Raw genomic sequence first — 21,135 nt, forward strand, 5'->3', positions numbered from 1 at the left:
GACTTGGAGCGGAGGACCAGAAGCGGGGAGGGGGCGGGAAGCGGGAGGGGTAGCGGAGTGCGAGGCGGGGCACAGGTTCCAGCCACAGCCGCAGCCGCAGCCGGGACTGCCGCCCGCGCGCGCCCAGCGCTGGCCGGGTCACCAGGGGAAGCAGGGGGCGTGCCTACGGGAGCCGGGGGCGTGGCCAGCGGCTCGGGGGCGGGCCCTAGGGTGCCGGGGGCGGGGCCACGGGCGGGGCCCAGCCGAGGCTGAGCGCTGCGCGCGCCACGTCTCCCTCGGCGAGCGAGCGTGCGGAGGAGCCGGCCGGGGAGGGACCCGGCGCGCGGGGCGGGGCCTAGCTCCTCTCGCGAGAGTTGGCGACGGCGGCGGCGACGGCGGCGGCGTGTCCGTGAGAGCGGCGTGGGGGCGGGGAGGAGCGGCGGCGGCGGCGGCGTCCGAGCTGCGCCACACGGGGCCGGGGCGCCGGGAGCCGGAGCGCAGCGCGGGGTCGCGGCGGCGGCGGCGGCGGCGGGAGAGGCGGCGGCGGCGGCGGCGGGGGAGGCGGAGCCATGGCGGGCCAGCAGTTCCAGTACGATGACAGCGGCAACACCTTCTTCTACTTCCTCACCTCCTTCGTGGGGCTCATCGTGATCCCCGCCACCTACTACCTCTGGCCGCGGGACCAGAACGCGGGTGAGTCCGCCGGCGGCACGCCCCGCCCGGTGACGCCGCCCGCGCGGCCCGGCCTGAGGGCCCGAGCTGGGCGGCGATTTCCGGGCCCGCCCGGTCCGCGGGAGTCCGCGGGCTTGCACCCGCCCCGAGTGGTCGTGCAAGTCCCGCGCCCGCTGCCCCTTTGTCTTCCCCGCCTCCGCCCGTGCTGGCTGCTGGCTCTGGGGCCAGCGGCATGGGCCGGGGTGCGTGGGGATGGGGGCGCGCGGGCCCGTTACAGATGCTTGGGGCTCGTTTGGGACTTGCAAGCGAGCTCACCAGCCGCCCGCCCACCCCTGTCACTCCCCCGGCGCTCACACACATGCACACACACTCACACATGCACACACACTCAGACACACTCACTCACACAGACGCACTCATGCACACACGGACTCACACATGCACTCACACATGCACATGCACACACACGCACAAACACATGCACTCACACAGGCACATGCACACACACGCACACATGCACTCACACTCACACAGACACTCACGCACACATGCACTCACACAGACACACTCACGCACACACAGACTCACACATGCACTCACACACGCACATGCACACACACACACACACACACACACACACACACACACACACACGCACCGTTTCCCTTTTCATTTGTTCGCTCCCGTCGTGGGGGCTGAAAGCGCTGCCCTCGATCCCTTTTATAAAAAGCGAGAATGGGTTTCTCTCCGCTTCCTTTCTCTTTTTCCTCTGTGGAGTTTCCTGTTTACACACTGGAAAGTGCAAGGATGAGGGATTAGTACAGCGCGGTTCTTCGCGAGGAGGAGGCAGTTGTGGGCCGCTCGCTCTTTGGCTTCGCATTTCGACGTTTTGGTCCACGGGATGTTAGGTGCACTGTAATGCACTTTGCTAAGACATATGGCGGGTGATGTTCTTAAAGCTGATGGCACCTAACTGCAAGTGCCTTGCATTTCTGTTGGAGGTAACCGTAATTAGTAGGTTTTGGGTATAACAGCAGCGTTGAGGGAAAAGCTGTCTGTGTTAAGTTGCTTTTAGGTTGGGTGTGGTGATGATCTAGGTTGTCTAGTGTGTTTGTACCTTGGGAAAAATTGTTACCAGTGAATCTCAGAACTTGTTACACTTTGATGAGAGAATTCAGTGTCCTATAAAATTATTTACTTACGCAATAGAACCAAAGTCAGTTTAGGATAAAGAGCAAGCAAGGATTGTATCTCTTCTGTACATTTCACAATAAGTTTGCAAATCCACTACATGCAACAATTTACCCAAAGTTATCCTGGTTTCGCTTTCAGGACTGGTTTATAAAATTGCATTTAGTGTTGTCATTTTGTGTTATGTGTTTCTAAGTGCATTGAGATAGTGTGGGGTTTTGGACAGTGGTGTACATGCTTTTGCTGTTCTTATACATATGTGTTTTGGCACACCTAAGGCGTTCTTTCAGTATTTCAAGTTGAAGGGATCCATGCCCAGTGTGGTGGTTCACTAATACTGTCCAAGGCCTTTGAGATGTGAATGCAAGATGACTCAGAGTTCAAGGCCACTGGCACTGGTGACGTAGTGAGTTCAAAGCTAGCCTGGCAACATGAGGCCTTTCCTCAAGAATAGGCCAGCAAGATGGTCCAGCCGGTGAAGGCCCTCGGCCCAAAGCCTGACAACTTGATTCTGGCCCCTGGAGAACCAAAGGATGAAAGGGAAAAACTAACTTTTGAGACTAGTCCTCTTGACTTCCACAGGAGGGGTGTGTGTAGGCGCCCACCCCCACACCGTGACTTAACAAAAAGAAACAGAAACCACAAAGAGGAGGTATACTTTTCAGTATTGTGGTTGGTTGTGTAGAGGACAAAGGGTTGAGACAGTAGGTAGATTGGTTGATTATCAGGAGCTGCTCTGATTCAAAGACTCATACTTATGGAAACCAAGACTACATGTGTTTCTGAAAGTTGGAAGTGATTGTCTATGGTAATTTTGGCCTACAGATTTGTTTGGTAACATATCCTACAAAACATACTTGTGCCCCTTTCCGTTTTGGAAAAGTGCTATTAGTATAAATGGAAGGATTAATTTTGACTGGATGAATCTTGACCTTGCAATAATGTTAGTGTTAAAAATCTTGGTTAAAATGTGTGGAGGAACTTGGTATGGTGCTGGATGCCTTTAATCTCAGTACTGGGGGAGACACTGGCAGGCATAACTCTGAGAGGCAGAGGCCAGCTAGGATTACACAGTGAAGGACCTTGTCTCAAACATAACCAAAACAATGCAGTGAGTGTCATTGTCCTGGAGGTTGGGAAAGTTTCTCGTGTGGCCAGAATGCCTCAAAACACTGTTAGCTTCAAAGCCGTTTGTTTCCTATTGTTAGATTAAAAAGGCGCTGAACTCTGTTGTCACTTTGTTTCTTCTTTACGTCTGGCTCTCTGCTTCAGGTTTGCCTCAGTAAATATACACCTGTTGATGTATTTGTTTGGTCCCAGATTCACTGTGGAAATGAAGGATGCTTCAGTGCTCTTATAGTCAGTAAGAGACTTGCTCCTGGATTTACTGTTACTTTGCTTCTTTAGAATCGTGGTGATAGTAAATGGACACTTTCATTATTATGACTACCCTCCCTCCAGTCCAGTTGCAAGGTCATGAATATCATCCAAAGACCCTGAAAATGAAAGTTTTTCAAATGTTTTTGTAGCAAAATAAGTTGCTTATTTGTTGTTTCCTGGCTGTTTTTATAGCTTTTGCCTGATCAGTCTTGTTTTCCTTTTGGAATATTAATTTTTTGGCTATTAGTAATGTGTTTTTTTAATTACATTTTTATTTATTTTGCGTGTATGTTTGTAGGCAGAGGAGGACTTCTGAGAGTCAGTTCTCCCCTACCCTGTGTGTTCTGAGGATTGAACTAAGATTATGAGGGACGGCTGCAGCATCTTTACCTCCTGAAGCTGTCTGCCTCATCTTCCCTTCTTCATAATGTTGTTGTTTGTTTTTCCAGATGATTTCTCTGTGTAGTCTTGGCTGTGTTGGAACTCACTCTTTAGACCAGGTTGGCTTTGGAGTCTCAGAGATCCACCTGCTCCTGTCTCTGCTGAGACTAAAGGTGTGTGTGTCATCATTGCCTGGCTCCATGTTAATTTTTTAAAAATTTAAAGTGTACATGTGGGCCTCTCAGTTTCACAGTTCACAGTTGTCCCTGCTAGGCGTCCTTGGAGTTAATGAGCTCTTGAGTATATTGTACAATGTAGTGCCATTTCAGATCGTGAAATTTAGGGTTTGGGAAAATAGAAATAGTTTAGTCTTTGCCATATTTGATATGCTAATTGACTTTCTAAACAGTATTAGTGGAATCTTTTGTCCTGATTTTAATCTTTCGTGTTGGGCTAAGTATATTTAATTCATACCCCTTTTAGTAGTAAAAGGTCTTCTTGGCTCTTTGAAAATTGGCTGAATAAAATGGATCTATATGAAAAAGTAATGACATGGATGGTTTAGATTTCCTGTAACAGTGGTTCTCAACAGAGGCTACAAGTAAAAGTACTCAGAGCTTATAAACACAGATGTCCCTAGAGACTCTAATCTGAGTGAGGCTACATATTGATATCTTATAACAAAAGGTCTAAGTTATAGGTAAGTTTGAGAGGGCTACTTAGAGAACCTTCTAGGAATGGCTTTAGTTGGAGTTATTTTTGGTGGTAGTATATTTGTTTTGGTTTGTGCTTTTTGCTAAAAAGACCCCCCCCCAACACCAAATAAACCCAAAACAAAACAAAGCAACAACAACAACAACAAAACCCAGATAGAGAACCAGAAGTTAGGACCAGAGAGTTGGCACAGTGGGTAAACACACTTTCCTTATAAACTATAAACTTGACCTCCTGAGTTTGATCCTGTACCCACCCCATTGGGAGAAAAGACTGGAAACTTGTTCTCATGTATACAACCATTAAAAAAAAAAAAGTGTCCTAGCATTTTTTACTTAGAATCATTTCTGAAACAGGCCTTAACAAAAGTTCTTGGAATTGGAAGTAAAAATTTTTGTCAAGACAACTCAAATTTTGTTTTTACTTTATGTGTATGAGTGTTTTGCCTGTGTGTCTGTAGGTTTACCATATGAGTGCCTGGTGCTTGAGGTCAGAAGATGGCCGCGGGCTCCCTGGAAGTCAATCAAGATCTAGAGTTGTATGGTTGCGAGCTGCTGTGTGGGTTCTGGGACTTGGGTGCACAGCCCGCTCTGTTCTTTCTGCTTTAGCTTTTTATTTTTAATTAAAAAAATTGTCCTCCCCATTGCTGTGAATCAAAGGCATGTGCCACCATCCATGTCCAGCCCATTTATTTATATTTTTAAATGTGTGTGTGTTGTGGGGGGAGGGTAGTATGTATGTGTGAGTGTGAGTTTGTGTGGAATTCAGAAGGTTTCAGATCCCCCTAGAGCAGGAGTTACCAGGCAGTGGTGAGCTGGCCCATCTGGGTGATAGGCACCAAACACAGGTCCCCGGGAAGCACACGCATGTGCTGGGTGATGGGCACCAAACACAGGTCCCCGGGAAGCACACGCATGCTCTGGGTGATGGGCACCAAACACAGGTCCCCGGGAAGCACACGCATGCGCTGGGTGATGGGCACCAAACACAGGTCCCCGGGAAGCACATGCATGCTCTGGGTGATGGGCACCAAACACAGGTCTCCGGGAAGCACACGCATGCTCTGGGTGATGGGCACCAAACACAGGTCCCCGGGAAGAGCATGCTATTAATGGCTGTGCCATCTTTTCAAACCCAGTGTTTGTTGAGTTTTTGATTCCTTGACCTTTTTCAAAACTGCCTGACATTGAAATCTGGCTTAGCTGGTTCCCGTGCTTTTAATAGGCAGGTGGTCATCTGTAAAGTAGAGAAAGAGAAGTCTCTATAGAGTTAGGGTTAAGCTGGGATTTATGTCGAGTGTCCGGGAACAGTGTCTGACATGCACTATTAGCACACACTGTTTTGATTTGTTACTGAAGTCCTCAGGGCTCTTTTTTATTGTTTGAAGAGATTAGTGAAGTGATTTAAAAACTAATTTCATTTGCTTCTATTCACTCAAATAGTATGCAAGTCAATCACTTCTTATTTGAGGGTAAGAGTAGATGTCCATCTTTGTCAGTTAGCACTGTATAGGAGAGTCCTACTTCAAAAGGTTTTAAGGAAGGTGTAGCCTAGTCTCTGAGTTACCTCTGAGCTCTAGGCTGTGTTTCTTAGGGGTGTGAATCACTTGCCATAAGAAATTAAGAGGTGGTATGAGGCTGGCTTAAGGTGCACACCTGCCTTTGGGAGACTGAGGCAAGACATTGTAAACTGCAGGTCTGGGCTACTTAGTGAGGCCTTATCTCAAAACCAGAAAACTGGACAACCAGGCCTCCTGAGAATGGTTTTAGAAGGAAAAAAAAAAGGTGCATGTAAATATACCTATAAAACTACAATAGAAATTCCTTTATTTCTTCATTTGATGAGTAATGTCTTCAGTTTCTCTTGATGATAGGTCAGATTTTTTTCTAATCTGTATTTTTTTCTTAAGCTACAAATACTCATGCAGAAAAGCACAAAGGGGACAGAGAGGTGGCTCTGCTAGCACCACATGCCGAGCCTGCTCATTGGGTCCCATATTTGGAACCCTCATAGAAGAACTGACTGCTGCAAGTTGTCCATCAAACTCTACATATGCATCATGGTGTTCTAGAGGCATATAATAAAAAATTTAAGAGGGATAGTTCAATTCCCAGCACCCATAAACCACACATAACTAGCTCCAGAGGATCCAACACCATCTATCTTCTGGCCTGAGTGTGTATGAAGAATAAGTGATAGATATTGGTGTGGTTAAGGAGAAGGTTCCTTGTAGGTATGGGGGTGAGCGTAGCCAGAGGCATCTGGTAGGGTCCAGACTGAACCAGGCCAGAGGTAGGAGAGCGAGAGAAGAGAGGAGAGGATGGAAGTTAGGAGAGGAGCCTTGGATCAAGTTAAAAGACTATCATAGCCAAAATGGCTGGATTATATAGGACTCAGAAGCTGGGGAAAGGGTATGACAGCCAGGATGACTGTAACAGGTTCTGGTGACGCTGAGAAAGCCTGGCAGACAGACATCCTCCGATTTGCTGTGTTAATGCCCCCCAGAAAGGTTTTGGAAAGTAGGTGGATTTTGAGGGGCAGGGTTCCACTATGCATCCCTGGCTGGTCTTGAACTTGGACAGTCTTTCAGCCTCAGCTTTAAGAATGCTAAGGTTGGGGCTAGAGAGATGACCCAGTGGTTAAGAACATTGGCTGCTCTTCCAAAGGACTCAGGTTTGATTCCCAGCACCCATATAGCAGCTTACAACCATGTGTAATTCTAGTTCCAGGGGATCTGACACTGTCTTCTAACTTCTGCAGGCATCAGGATGCACATGGTACACAGACATACACACAGGCTTCACAAATAATAATAATAATAATAATAATAATAATAATAATAATAATAATAATAAAAAATTACCATGAGCAAAAGTTGTTTATTTGTAAGAATTCATGTATTCTGGAGACCACTCTCTTGTTAGATGAATAATTTGCAAGTATTTTGCCCCCTTATCTCATGACCTTATCTTACCAGAGAATGCCTGGCATGTCCCATCTTCCCGGTAGCTACATGGCGTCTCTCTCTGGTGACTTCACTACTCTACCTTCTCTCCCCAGAATTTTCCTAGTCAGGTAGCCCCACCCATACTGGCTACTGGCCAATCTGTGTTTAATCATAACCAATAAGAGAAAGAAGCACGTCCTCCATCAGTCATCCTTGTAATGATGGTTACTTCTGGGAATTTTGGGAATGAGTAATTGGCATACTACATGTAAACCATCAAAATGCCACATAATAATAAGTGCTGTGTTAGTCCACAGAAGGCCTTCCTGAGGACATTCCAACAGTTGAGAGCTGGATGACAAAAGGAGCCTAGTCATTTAATATGCTTTGTTGACTGGAGAAAGGTCTATTTTAGGCTGAGGGGAAAGTTTTTGACATGTTCTAAGACAAAGGAGATTAAAGTGACAGCCATGTGGCCCATGAGGAAATAGTCTGGGCTATAGTCAGAGAGCTGGTGGTGTCCTGTTCTGACTGGAGAGTTTTCTAGACAGTGAAGTGATAGATAGAAGATATGATTTGCTATTTTTATTAAGCAAGATTAGAAAAATTTACTTTTATGTATTGTGTTAGTGTACACCATATGTATGTGGGTGCCTTTGAAGGCAGGAGGCGACTTTAAATCTCCTAGAACTGGAGTTCTAAGTAGTTGTGAACTATTAGACACAAGTGCTAGGAAACAAACTTGGGTCCTCTTGGAAGAACAGTGAGTACTCTTAACCACTGATCCAGTCCTCCAGCCCTGGTTTGCCCTCTCCTCCCCTCCCCCTCCTTCTCCCCTCCCCTCCCTCTGTGTGTGTGTGTGTGTGTGTGTGTGTGTGTGTGTGTGCGTGCGCGCATGTGTGTGTGTGTGTGACTGTCCTGAAACTAGCTCTATATACTAGGCTGGCCTTGAACTCAGAGATTCTCTTGCCTCTGCCTCCTGAGTGTTGGGATTAAAGTTGTGTAACAGCACTGCCTGGTTTATATTTCTTAATAAAATGGAAAAAAAAAACCAGAATTTTGATCAGCTTGATTGTCCTTTCATGGATTTTCTTAAAATGCTTACTTTATAAATTTACTTGTCTGTTTAAAACCACATACTATAAAGTTTATTATATTAAAATAGAGCTTTATTCCCATACATTTTAAGGAACAATTTTTTGATTTTGTGTTTTGCTTGCATGTATGCATATGTTTATTATGCATGTCTGGTGCTAATGGAGCTCAGAAGAGGGTGTTGGATCCTCTGGAATGCAGTTACTGTTGGCTGTGAACCACTGTGTGGGTGCTGGGAACTGAACCTACGTCCTCTGCACGATCACCAAGTGCTCTTAATTTGCTGAGCATGTCTCTGGTTCCACAAGAAATAATTTTCAAGTTCCTGTGTAGTCAATGTTACTGTCAGCAGAGGTTATGTTTGTTCTTGTTTGGCTGGTTGGTTTCTTTTTTTTTTTTTTTTTTTTTTTTTTTTTTTTTTTCCATTTATAGTATGTGTGTGGTGGCTGGGTGGTTTCTTTCTTTTTTTTTTTCCATTTATAGTATGTGTATGGGTGCTTTGCTGGCATGTATGTCTAGGCTCTACATGTATGCCTGGTGCTCTACATGCATGTCTGTGCTCTACATGTCTGCCTGGTGCTGGCAGAGACCAGAGGAGGCCATCAGATAATTTGGAACTGGTGTTACAGATGGTTGCTAGCCGCCATATGGTTGCTAGGGATTGAACTGGGTCCTCTAGAAGAGCAGTCAGTGCTGGCTTCAGTAGACAAGCCATCTCTCTAAGCCCAGTCTTTCTTGTTTAGTTCTTTAAGTCATGGTCTTTCTATATGTATTGTCTAGGTTGACCTCAACGCCTAGGTTTAAGTTATCATTGTGTCTCAGTCTCCAAGTTAGTGGGGTTCTACCTAACATTTGAAAGGCAAAGACAGGACAATCAGGAGTTTGAGGCCAGCTTGAGCTACATGAGACCCTCTCTCAAAAAGAGAAAACTATGCCATTTGTATTAAGGATATGATATTTTTGGATTTGAATGTGATACTGGAAAATTTCCTTCAAATGGTAAATATAGCATTATAGTATATACTTTTGATCCTTATACTGTAACCACACATTTTATTTTTAAGAAGATTTATTTTTATTTATTTGTGTGTTGTGTGTAGGTGCATGTGTTTAGGGTGCCCACAGGAGGAGGTACTAGATCTCTAGGAGCTGGAATGGTAGGTCATTGTGAGCACACTGATGTGGGTGCTAGGAACTCATAGGTCCGGTTAGAGCTCACAGCTGCTCTTAACTGTTACTCAAAAAATGGCAGATAAACATTAAGTAGGGTTATTCTAGGCTTTCTTCAGGCCCATTGTATTACCGTTTGCTTTGTAAGTGTTTTAGAATAAGTTTCTCTTTTTACCTGAAGGATACTTTTATACTTTTAGAGGATTGGAAATAGATGATTGACTTAAATACTCTTTCAAAAGGCTAAGACATTAATTTTAGGGTCAGAGAGTATGGCTTGTAAGGTGTAGGTACATATTTTGCAAGGCTGCAGACCATGTATATGTTCTTTTAGCTGGGGAAATTTTCCTTTGCTTAGATCAAGCTGTCTGGTTCATAGACTTAAGCATTATTATAATAAAATCTTTTAAAGGGGTTTTTAGTTTTGTACTTGAAATGGGAATCTGTTGAAGCTTAGTTTAATGAAAAGCAGATTAAAGATTTACAGTGGTTTTTTTTAAGTTCTTAATTTAACCATGAAAATCAGAAAATTTGGCATTACTGTCTTACTGTCAGACCCCATTTGCATTTTGTCACTTGTCTCAGTGACGGCCTTTGTGGCAGAAATTCAAGTTCAGAACTATACATCACATTCAGTTGACATGTTTCTTTAGTCTTCCTTTTAGTCCTGAAGAGTTCTTTATCTTCCCTGACTTTAAATATTATAGGCCAATTATTTAATAGAATGAACTTTAATTTGGGTTGTCTGGTGCATTTTCATGATTAGATTCAGATTTTATATCCGACGAGTCTTTCTTTCCATTGCGTTTTGTCAGGTGGTGTATAATTTCAGTTTGCTCTTTTACTGACATTATTCACTGGTCACCTCACTTAACAGGTTGTCTCTCAGGTTTTTTATTAAATTTTTGTTGCTGTTGTAACAGATCATTATATACAGTGACTTAAAACAGCACAGATTTATTTTCGTACAGTTTTCAATGATAGAAGAACAAATGGGTTTTACTAGGAAGTAATGATGTGGCTAGGGTTTATTCCTTCAGGAGACCTTGAAGGAGGATTTGCTGACCTTTTCCAGCTTCCCGAGAAAGTCTGTATTCCTTGGCTTGGACCCCTTACTCATCTTCAAAAGAGCATCATTCTAACCTTTGGTTTGTTTTATCACTTCCTGTCTTAGCTCTCTTATCTCTCTCTCAGCACTACTGGATATATTGTCCTCCTAGGATAACCTTCCCATTTCAAGATCTTTAAATCTTTGTGGATTTAAATGTTTGTCATTTAAGATAATTCCTTGCATGAGGATGTGTCTATCCCGGGAGGCTTGCTTCTACATTGGAAACTCATTCTTTTCCTCTGTGGTAATCAGTGTTTTATAGATAGGAACTGGGATTTCTGGTTTCTGGGCACTGAGATTACCAGCTCCTATTGTTTAGAAGCCAAAATCTGGATAGCTCACTGCTATTGGGATTTTGCTGTTGTAATCTTAGTACACAAGGTAGGGAATATGTAGGGATTTATAGAGAGAGTAGAGATTTTTATATATAAAAATTAATATATTTTTATATTAATTCATATTGGTACCTTCACTTCCAGACTAATAGTCAAGGTTTAGTCTTTGTTACTATCTTCTCTGACAGGAAAATGTAGATTATAGGTTTTTGATACATTAACTTTTGTTTTTTGCTTTTTTGAGTCAGGGTTTCTCTGTATTGCTTTGGAGCCTGTCCTGGAACTTGCTTTGTAGACCAGGCTGTCCTCAAACTCACTGAACTCCGCCTGCCTCTGCCTCCTGAGTGCTGGGACTAAAGTCGTGCGCCACCACTGCCCGGCTGTAGGAACTTTTTGATCAGTCTACCTGCATATATAAAACTCTCTGCCACCACCTCCTCCACCTGGATCTGTCTTCGTTACATCGATATCCCTGCCAGGTAGCATTGGATACCCTTGTCACTGTGTTCTAAGTAGGGCAGTGGAACTTCCTACCTGGTAGGGTTGTTTTTCAATTTGAATTTGTTATCTAAGGGTGGTGTTTTTGTTTGTTTTTTTGAGACAAAGTTCCTCTATGTAGCCTTGGCTGCCCAGGAACTTGCTCTGTAGTCCAGGTTGGTGGCCTTGAACTTATTGAGATCTATCTGCTTGCCTTGTCTCTTCCAATCCCAAGTGTTGGGGTTAAAGGTGTATGCTACCACTTCTGACTTGTAAGGGTATTTCCTGCATCTGTGTCTTGTGCTCCATATGTGGGCAGTGCCCACAAGGACTGAAGATGTCAGCTTCCTTGGGACTGGAGTTACAGGCAGTTATAAGCTGCCACATGGATGCTGGGAATTGAAACTGGTCCCTCTGGGAGAGCAGCCTTTATTCTTAACCCCTGAGCCATTGCTTCAGCCCCCTACATGGTATTTAAGAATTCTAAAATACATGAGAGATGTGTGCCTTTGTGCATGCATATTCATGCCTTGGCATACATATAGAAGTCAGGAGAACTGGCAAAAGCTAGTTTTCTTCTACCATATATGTCCCAGGGATGGAGCTCAGATCGTCAGGCTTGGTGGTCAGTGCCTTTACCCACCAAGCACCTCACTGGGCCTGCATGCCAAATTGTTTTACTTAATTGGTATTTCATGTAAGGATTTCAGTTTGGTATATGTTTTTAAAATATGATAAAAACAAAACAACAGAATTAGCCCAGCTAGACTCAAGTTACATGGTCCTAACTTTTTTGGGAACATTACAGGAGGCATCATAGCTAGGAGCTATGGAATTGTTGAGCATGCCTTTTTCTTTCCATAAGGACGGTTTGGTATGGTGACCTTAACTACACTGCCATCATTAAGCTGCTTCACAGCCCATTTAAACTAGACAGCCATGCCCTTAACTGCTAAGTCATCTCCAGCCATTAAACATGGTTTTATATCTAGGGAGGAGTTATGAAGCCAAATGCTTGTGTCAGGTTCAGTAAAACAGTACATGGCATGTTAGCTTTGGTTAACAATTGTAACTGAATTGCAGTTCTTCACAGTGACCAAAATAACTTTTGTCACAACTTTTACACAAACGTGTCCTAAGTTCTTACAGATTTGGCCACTTTCCCAGTTTAATGTAAAATAATTAAAACTTGTGATATTGAATTTTACTGTCCACTCTTGTTTCATCTATGAGTTGATCTCCATGTTAAAACTATAGTTATAAATGTAGTTACATATTTTCTGTAGATAAAATTCTGAACCTGGTTGGTTGGTTAGAACATATCTTGTTAGGTAATTATTTCTTATTAGTTATACTTTTCCAGATAATATTTGGTGTAAATGACAGACAACTTAGTATAGTTTATGAATTTTTGTAAGGGCTATATAAACAGGCAAGACTTTATGTTTCAATAAAATGTTAGCATAATGAAAGTTAATATGATATTAATTCTAGTTCAGATTTCGTTGTGAAAAATAATTTTTAACTCATCTTACTTTTCTTTCTTGACAGAGCAAATTCGATTAAAGAATATCAGAAAAGTATATGGAAGATGTATGTGGTATCGTTTACGGTTATTAAAACCCCAGCCAAATATTATTCCTACAGTAAAGTAAGTAATGGACTTCAATAACGAAACATACTGAGAGCTTACTCTTTGCTAGGTATTATGAATAGGGAATCAAGGGTGGCTTACATGTATGGCTGTAAGGAAACTGCAGCCTGTGAGAGGTGAGGTTTGATCAGTAAGCTTGAGAGCTGTGAGCAGATTAAAAGTCAGAATGAGAAGGGCATGTGAGTCAGCTCTTGTTTGAAGACTGTATATATTATGTCCTAGGATTGAAGTTTTATGTTGAAGCCTGTATGGAAATCCTAAAGATTTCCAAGACTGACATGATCATGATCAGGCATGAATTTCAAGATGATAACTAAAGTTTCGCATGTGTGTTGCCATACGCTTAGTATACTTATTTGATTCTGTGTAGTGAGTACGGTGGAGCAGGACTGTATACCTTGATGTTGGCAGGCTCGTGCTTAGACAGGCCACTAGCAAGAGTTTTACTCTGTGAGGGTTAGGGTGTGCTGCACACTGGGTTATGTCCAGGCTTTGTTTAGCTCAGGCACCAGGTCATCTGCGATCGGGACTGGAGGTTGCTGCTGCAGTTGCCTGTCTGGTGAATTACCCACGTCTGCCTACTCTAGGAACAGAAAATCTAGTAGAGGATTAAGGGTTGAACCAGTTATTTTAAATCTGGGTTTAAATGATGAGGATAGCTTTAAACCTAGTTGTGTTACTTCAGAGGATTGAAATATGATTTTTTTTTTTTTTTAAAGGGGGTAAGGATTGATTTTTTTTTTTTTTTTTTTTTTTTTTTTTTTTGCACATAGGGGATCTTAGCTTTGGTAGTATTTATTACTCAGTGATGTGAAGCTAAATGGAAACTTAGTGCTGAGACCAGTATAGCTTTCTGTGCACTTTTATTTGCTGTTTATTAGCATTTTAAAATAAATTTTATAAACATACACCTTTTTGGTTTGTTTTTTTGTTTTTCCTATTTTTGAGATAGGTTCTCACTGTGTAACCCTGGCTGGCCTGAAACTAGCTGTGTAGATCAGGCTGTCCTCAAACTCTCAAGCATCCATCTGCCTCTGTCTTCTGAGGATTAAAAGTTTGGACTGCCAATGATTTTTATTTCTCAGTCTCAGGCCCCTACCCCATTTTTGCTCAGTGCTTCAGGCACCTGAACCTACACTATCACTTTCCCTTACAGTTTGTATGGTGTGTGTGTGGTGTGTGCCCGGCACGCTGCACCAGTGTGCAAGGCAGGGTAGCTCTGTGTGTGTGTGGTGTGTGCCTGGCACGCTGCACCAGTGTGCAGGGCAGGGCAGCTCTGTGTGTGTGTGGTGTGTGCCCGGCACGCTGCACCAGTGTGCAGGGCAGGGCAGCTCTGGGGACTGAGCTCAGGTTATCAGGGCTGTGAAGAAGATTCTTTTCCCCAGAGCCATCCATCCTCAGTTTTCAAGGAAAAAAGTTGAAGTCCTTTTCATTAATACATAAATGATTTCTTTAATTCGGGATGAAGGTCAGAGAATGACTACGTAGATTCTGGTGATGGTTTAGATAAAGTTAGAAATATGAAAACTTGCTGCTTCACACTACCTACTTCCCTGACAGTATCTCTGAAACTCAGCTGGGTAACTTCTGCAAGTAGCTTCCAAATTACATTTAAAATATGGTTAAAAGAACAAATGCAGAGGACTTTCTAAGTGAATTTACTGAATCTGCGTGTGAGGGAACGTTTGTCTTTTTGGAGGAACCAAACATTCTTTTAGAAAATTGGACACAGGACCAGGCGGTGGTGGTACACGCCTTAAATCTCAGCACTCAGGAGGCAGAGGCAGGTGGATCTCTGTGAATTTGAGGCTAGCCTGGTCTACATAGTGAGTTCCAGGACAGTCAGAGCTACACACAGAAACCCTGTCTTGAAAAACTGAAGGAAAAAAAAAAAATAGAAAATTGGACAAAGAGCATAAGCAATTGTGTGCCGATACCCCCCCCCCCCCCCCAGTTTCTGAAAACTGGAGAATGGTTTTATTGGTTGGAATAGTTTTTGTCAGCTGGGAGGGAGGGGGATTTCCTGTCGTGAACCTTCTCTTCTGTTCTTGGCTCTGAGAACAGACGCCAAATGTGAAGCATCTAATAAGAGTTTAGCATATCTGGGATGTTTCGTTCTTTTCCTTATGTTTGCTTTGCCTTCGTGATTTTTTAACTCTGTTTTATGAGGTTTGGTAGACTTTTACATTTCATCAAAGTAAAAAGTTACGGTGTACTGTGTGTAAATAGCATTTTCAAGTGTTCTTTAGATTACTAAAAGTATTAGCGAACTTTAGTTTTACATTTAATTTCACATGTAATTGTTGTGTGCCTATCATGAGTCAAGTATAGAAGATGCTAGATACACAGCGATGAACAAAATAGCTCTGGTTCAAAGATGTGAACCTTAGGAGGGACTGCCAAATTACAATAAGTTAAGTTAGTAGTATCAGCTCATTTCTTTCTTTGTTACTATAATGAAATACTTGAGTTTCGGTGCTTTATAAAGAAACAAGGCTTATTTAGCTTATTTAGTTTTAGAGGTTGAAAGTACAAGGTCTGGCAGCCTCATTTGTTTGTGTGACCTTTGGAATAACATTACAGCTTGGTAGATGGCATCATGGCAAGAGGATATATACAGATACATATGTAGATACATATACAGTTACAAATACATATAGGAGGGTCCAGGACAGCTGTCAACCCCCCTGTGACTTGAGTTATAGGCAGTTGTGAGCCACCTGATATGGGTGCTGGGAACCAAACTTGGTTCTCTGCAAGAGCAAACAAACCACCGAGCCATTTCTCTAGTTCCCCACCCCCCCAGACCTCATCTCTTAAGAAAGATCCACCACATCTTTTTGTGTACGATGTGCATGTGTGTTCAAATTGAGTGGGTGCATGTCTTCAGGTAAGCATGCATGCATTTATGTATGGAAGCCAGAGGCTGACATCTGATGTCTTCCTTGATTATTTTCTACTTTATTTACTGAGGTATAGGATGTTCTAGTTTTATTTCTGTTGCTAATCACAGTCAAGAGCAGAAACTGTTCTGGGCAGACAACTAACTAGTCTACCTTCTTCCTGCCAGTTATCTTTTTAATTAATTGTTATTTAAATTTAAAACAATCTTATTTTGCATATCAATACCAGTTCCCTCTCCCATCTTCCCATTCTCCCCACCATCTTCCCATGCCAGCTCCCATCCACTCCTCAGAGAGGATGAGGGCTCCCATGGGGGATCATCAAAGTCTGTCAGTATTTGGGGCAGGACCTAGGTCCTCCCTTATGTATCTAGATTGAGAGAATACACCTCTATAGCCCATTTGTGCACTAGGGATATACTGATTCCACTGCCAGAGGCCCCATATTCTGCCCAAGCCCCCTAACCATCACTCATGTTTAGGGGGCCTGGTTTGGTCTTATGCAGGGTTCCTGGCTGTCAGTCTGGGGTCCATGAGCTCCCACTTGCTCAGGTCAGCTGTCTGTGGGTTTCCCCACCATGGTCTTGGCCCCTTTGCTCATCACTCCTCCCTCTCTACAACTGGATTCCAGGAGTCTGGCTCAGTGCTTAGCTGTTGCCAGTTATCTTTAATCTAGATTTCTACCATCTTTATATAGCTTAGGACTTTTTGCCTAGGGAGTGAGGCTGCCCACAGTGGGCTGACTAGGTCTTTCTGCATCAGTTAGCAATCAAGATGATTCCCAGGCATGCCCATAGGCTAGTCTGATCTGGGCAATCCCTTAATTGAGGTTCTTTATTCAGGTGATATAGATGATGGCAAATTGACATTTAAAATTGTACAGGCTTCTTGCTAAACATGGAGTTTCCCAAGCTAGTGTATCTAGTCAGTTTGCCCTAGATCCCATCTCTGCCTCCTGAACACAGGGGTTTAATGGGCAATCATGACCGTCTGGCTTTTCTGTGGGTTAGAGATATGAATTCTGATTCTCAGACTGGTCCACTGAACTGGTCCTACCACTTTTTTGTACTTTGTACTGCTAAACCATAGCAGTAAGGACTGGGAGAGGAGGTTTGCTGTGGGAGAACAGTAGAAGGGCTCACTTGGCCCAAGGCAGGGGAGGCTTTTTAAGTGGGTTCTAAGTGTGGGTAAGAGTGTGTGTGTGTGTGTGTGTGTGTGGTAGTGGGGTTGAACCTTGCAAATCTAGTTAAATGTTCCAATGTTGATCTATATTCCTAGCATCTGAGACTTGGGGAAGAGTTACTAGTAATAGCCCATGAATTGATTATGTTTACTACATGAGTCACTTTCAAAGTACAAACCCATCATGGAAGTTACCAAACTTTCTTAATTGATATGTAATAATGGTGGGAGTTGAGCTTGTGAGTTTTGCTTTGTGGCCAGGAGAAAGAGGGAGATGTTCTACACGGGGTTCGATCTCCTCTTTGGGCATTCATGTGGGCATTTGGGTGGGCTAGAAAATGGCTTGAAGTTATATACCTTTAAAAGTTTAAAATATTCCTGGGGATTTTTGTAGAGTGCTGGCCAACCATGCAGGAAGTCTTTGGTTTGATCCCTAGCACCCTGTAAACCAGGTATGGTGGTGCATGGCAGACAGTTAGCACTTGTGTGGGCTGTGGAAGCAGGAGAACCAGAAGTTCAAAGCCATCCTCCTTTTACATAGTGAATTTATGGGCAGCCTAGGATATATGAGACCCTTCCTGAGGGAGAGAGGGGGAGAGGGAGAGGGGAGGGGAGTGGAGGGGAAGAGAGGACGAGAGAGAGAGAGGGAGGGGGGGGTAGAATATTGATTTGCCCAAATGGAAGGAGACTTGTGTCTCTCAGTTATCATTGCTGTTTAAACTACCCAGGGGTTAGTAAACACTGAATAAGATCTTGTTTAGATGTCCAAGGAATTTGCAGCAAGTCAATGGAAAAAAGTTATTGTTGGTTCTGAACTGTGTTCTCTTCAAAGGATTGCTTTTTAGTTGATAATTTTAGTTGACTTGAAGGGTGAATATAGAGTTTGTGTAGGTAGGCACACATGGGGACGAGATTTTGACAGATACAAGACAGTAAATGCATGATTGTAGGAAAGCTTGTGAAACATTGAAGAATAAAATCTGTTTATTGAAAATTGGGTAAGCAGAAAAATAAGGAATCATTCTAGGTGATTCCAGGTGGAGAGGCTTATTTCCAAATGATAAGTGCATTTAAGCCCAGTTCTATCAAAGAGCAGAAACACAGGCTGAGGGTGTAACTCAGAGTTCTTGCCTAGCACAGACAGGAAAGGCCCTAGATGTCATCTCAGTACAGTGACAGAAACAAGGAGCTTAAACATAAGGAACTTTTTTTTTTTGTCCTTAAAGCCAGTCTTTACAGTTTTTCTTGATTATTTTATACTTTTGTCTAACAAATCGTATTCATTGTAACAAATTGTCATACAAAGGATCTAAATAAAAGTTCACTTTTCACCTAAAGATAGTGATTACTTCATACTCTTATTTCTAATCATGTTTCTGTTTATAGAAATTAGATTGTTTTACAAAGCTTGAAAACTGTTTTTCCCTTTCAAATTTAACATTAAAAGAATTTCATGACTGATTTTACTTTAGTTTACTATAAAGTATTTACTCTGTTTAAATGATTGAAATTATTATTATTTTGCCTAGTAATTCATTGATGAACATTTAAAGCTGTTTATATTTGATTTTTACTATATAGAATGCATTCAGGAGAGAGGAAAATTCATTTTTTCTAATTGTTCTTTTAGATCCTTAGCATGTGCACATGTTTACATGTTAGATATAAAATGTCTTTTGTGAGACTGCACCATGGTTTGACTCCTCTCCCTGAATTAGTTATTGCTGATAGATACTAGACTATTTCCAAACTTTACAGTTTAAAGAAGTCTGTTTATTCATCTGTGTATACCTAGCCAGTTTTTAAAAATTCACCTTACTAACTATGAAATTTCAAGGTCAAGAGTAATCTTTTTTTTTTACACTAAGTGGTTTCTTGGCTGCTTAACATTTATGTATTTTAACGAGTCTAGTATTTCTGTATTTAATTCTCCAAATAATAACTGGAAGCATCTATTACATGAAGGCACTCTACTAGATTCTAGAGGATTCAGAAGTGGAAAAGACAGCATCCTTGCTGTAACAGGAACTTAAGTTTAAGTCGGTAGTGTAGCATGGTGGTGAGGAATTGCTTTAGATTGTTTTATTTCTTTAGCTTGCAGAGAGCCGTGCAGTAGTGTTCATTTATGTCATTTTATGTCATTTGTCTTTTTCCTCAACAGGAAAATAGTTCTGCTTGCAGGATGGGCATTGTTCTTATTCCTTGCATACAAAGTTTCCAAAACAGACCGAGAATATCAGGAGTACAATCCTTATGAAGTGTTAAATTTGGATCCTGTAAGTAGCATTCTTATGTACTATCATTAATTTAACAATACCCTGAATACAAAAGGTCCATACTCTAAAACAAATTAGACATTTCCAAAAGAATCAGAATTTTGTCTTTTAACCTTTTTTTTTTTTTTTTTGTTAAGTATTTGTATTTTTGGTTTATGTGTATCTGTGTTGTATGTGTACTCAGGCAGACAGAAGACAGAAGAGGCTGCCAGACCTCTTGGAGTTTGCAGGAGGTTTTAAACTTCTTGATGTGGGTGCTGAGTACCGACCTCAGGATCTCAGGGAGAGCAATATAAGATTTTATCCACCAAACCATCTCTTCAGCCTTATCAGTTAATTAAAAAAAGAATCTTATTGTCATTTAGATATATTTGTTCTATTGTTGATTGCTACTAGTATTAGTTTATAACAAAATTTTAAGGTTACTTGATGATGAGAAGTGACTATTTTTAAAAATACATTCATGTTGATTGACATATGTAATATCTTAAGTTTGAGTTAGGGGTACTTGTAAGAAACTATTGCCATTATCACTGAATTAAGTAACCCTTGATTATATTCTTTGGGGGAGATTTTGGTTCTTAAACCTACAGAGCATTAGAACTGGAGTTGGCTGGGGGAACTGGGTCCTGTAACAGCTTAGTAGGCAGACTGGATCTAGTGGCTGTGGTTTTAAGCTTCCTTTTTCTTCAGTGGATGACTTGGTTTTGAAGTTGATAGAATACAAGTTAAGGAGAATGTTCATCATCTAGTTTTGTGCTTTGTAGAAGAAAAGTTTGCACATAATAGCACTTCTATTTGATTGGTTTCCTTTTAAACAATTTAAGGTTTTATTTTTAATTGTATATGTATGTATGTCTGTATGTGTTTATGTATGTATGTTTGTATGTATGTGTGAGTGTGAGTTTGTGTATGAGAATGCAGAAGCCATCTGAGGATGCTGGATCCCCTGAACCTGCCCAGTTTGTTCGTGCTGGGAACTAGACTTGTGCACACTTTCTAAGAGCAGTATGAACTTTAACCCATGAGCTCTCTCTCCAGCCCAGTGTCTGTTTTTCCTTACTGTAACCATCATGGCTACCAAGAGTTTAATAAAAAGGTGTGGGGAAATAATAGTGGTCCAAAATTATTGGTAAGAAGTGATACTGAGATTCAATGCCAGTTCTTTAAAATTTTTACTTAAAATTAGAACCCTGACAGTCAGATGAAATAAGATGCTGCTCAGAATATAAAGACAGCAGATCTGTGACTTAACTGCATGAATTTACTCGTGATCGTTTTTGGATGTTTAAAGCCAGTACACTTTTATTTAAATGCGCAGTTACATGATCTCACCACTATTACCACCAGTGACTCGTGTATTGTATGCCATATAGTTAAATGCCTGATAAAAATAGCTCTATTGAACAAAAGAAGTATGAAGACAAAATGTATAGGAGAAAATGTTATTCTCTTTTGTCAGAATGTTGAGTAGTTCATGGTTTAAAATAAAAATAGGGTTATTTCTTGCATTATATTCATATGTATTAACAAAACGTTTCCTTTTAGGGAGCAACAGTAGCAGAAATTAAGAAACAATATCGATTGTTGTCACTTAAATATCACCCAGATAAAGGAGGTGATGAAGTTATGTTCATGAGGATAGCAAAAGCTTATGCAGCGTAAGTA

General features: G+C 42.0%; 1 protein-coding gene across 2 annotated transcripts in view; it reads left to right on the forward strand.

Annotated features, from left to right (window-relative positions):
• Positions 1 to 506: 506 nt before the first annotated feature.
• The window catches only part of Sec63 (SEC63 homolog, protein translocation regulator), a 58,430-nt gene continuing 37,801 nt past the window's right edge, over positions 507 to 21,135 (forward strand). For both annotated transcript variants that reach the window (XM_051175580.1, XM_051175581.1), the window contains exons 1-4: positions 507 to 672; positions 13,004 to 13,103; positions 19,353 to 19,467; positions 21,016 to 21,128. In XM_051175580.1, the coding sequence (XP_051031537.1) occupies positions 549 to 672; positions 13,004 to 13,103; positions 19,353 to 19,467; positions 21,016 to 21,128 (452 nt within the window). In that variant the 5' untranslated portion in view covers positions 507 to 548. The remainder of the gene's footprint in view (positions 673 to 13,003; positions 13,104 to 19,352; positions 19,468 to 21,015; positions 21,129 to 21,135) is intronic.

Source organism: Phodopus roborovskii, unplaced genomic scaffold (genome assembly GCF_943737965.1).
Source record: "Phodopus roborovskii unplaced genomic scaffold, PHOROB, whole genome shotgun sequence".
Classification (NCBI taxonomy): domain Eukaryota; kingdom Metazoa; phylum Chordata; class Mammalia; order Rodentia; family Cricetidae; genus Phodopus; species Phodopus roborovskii.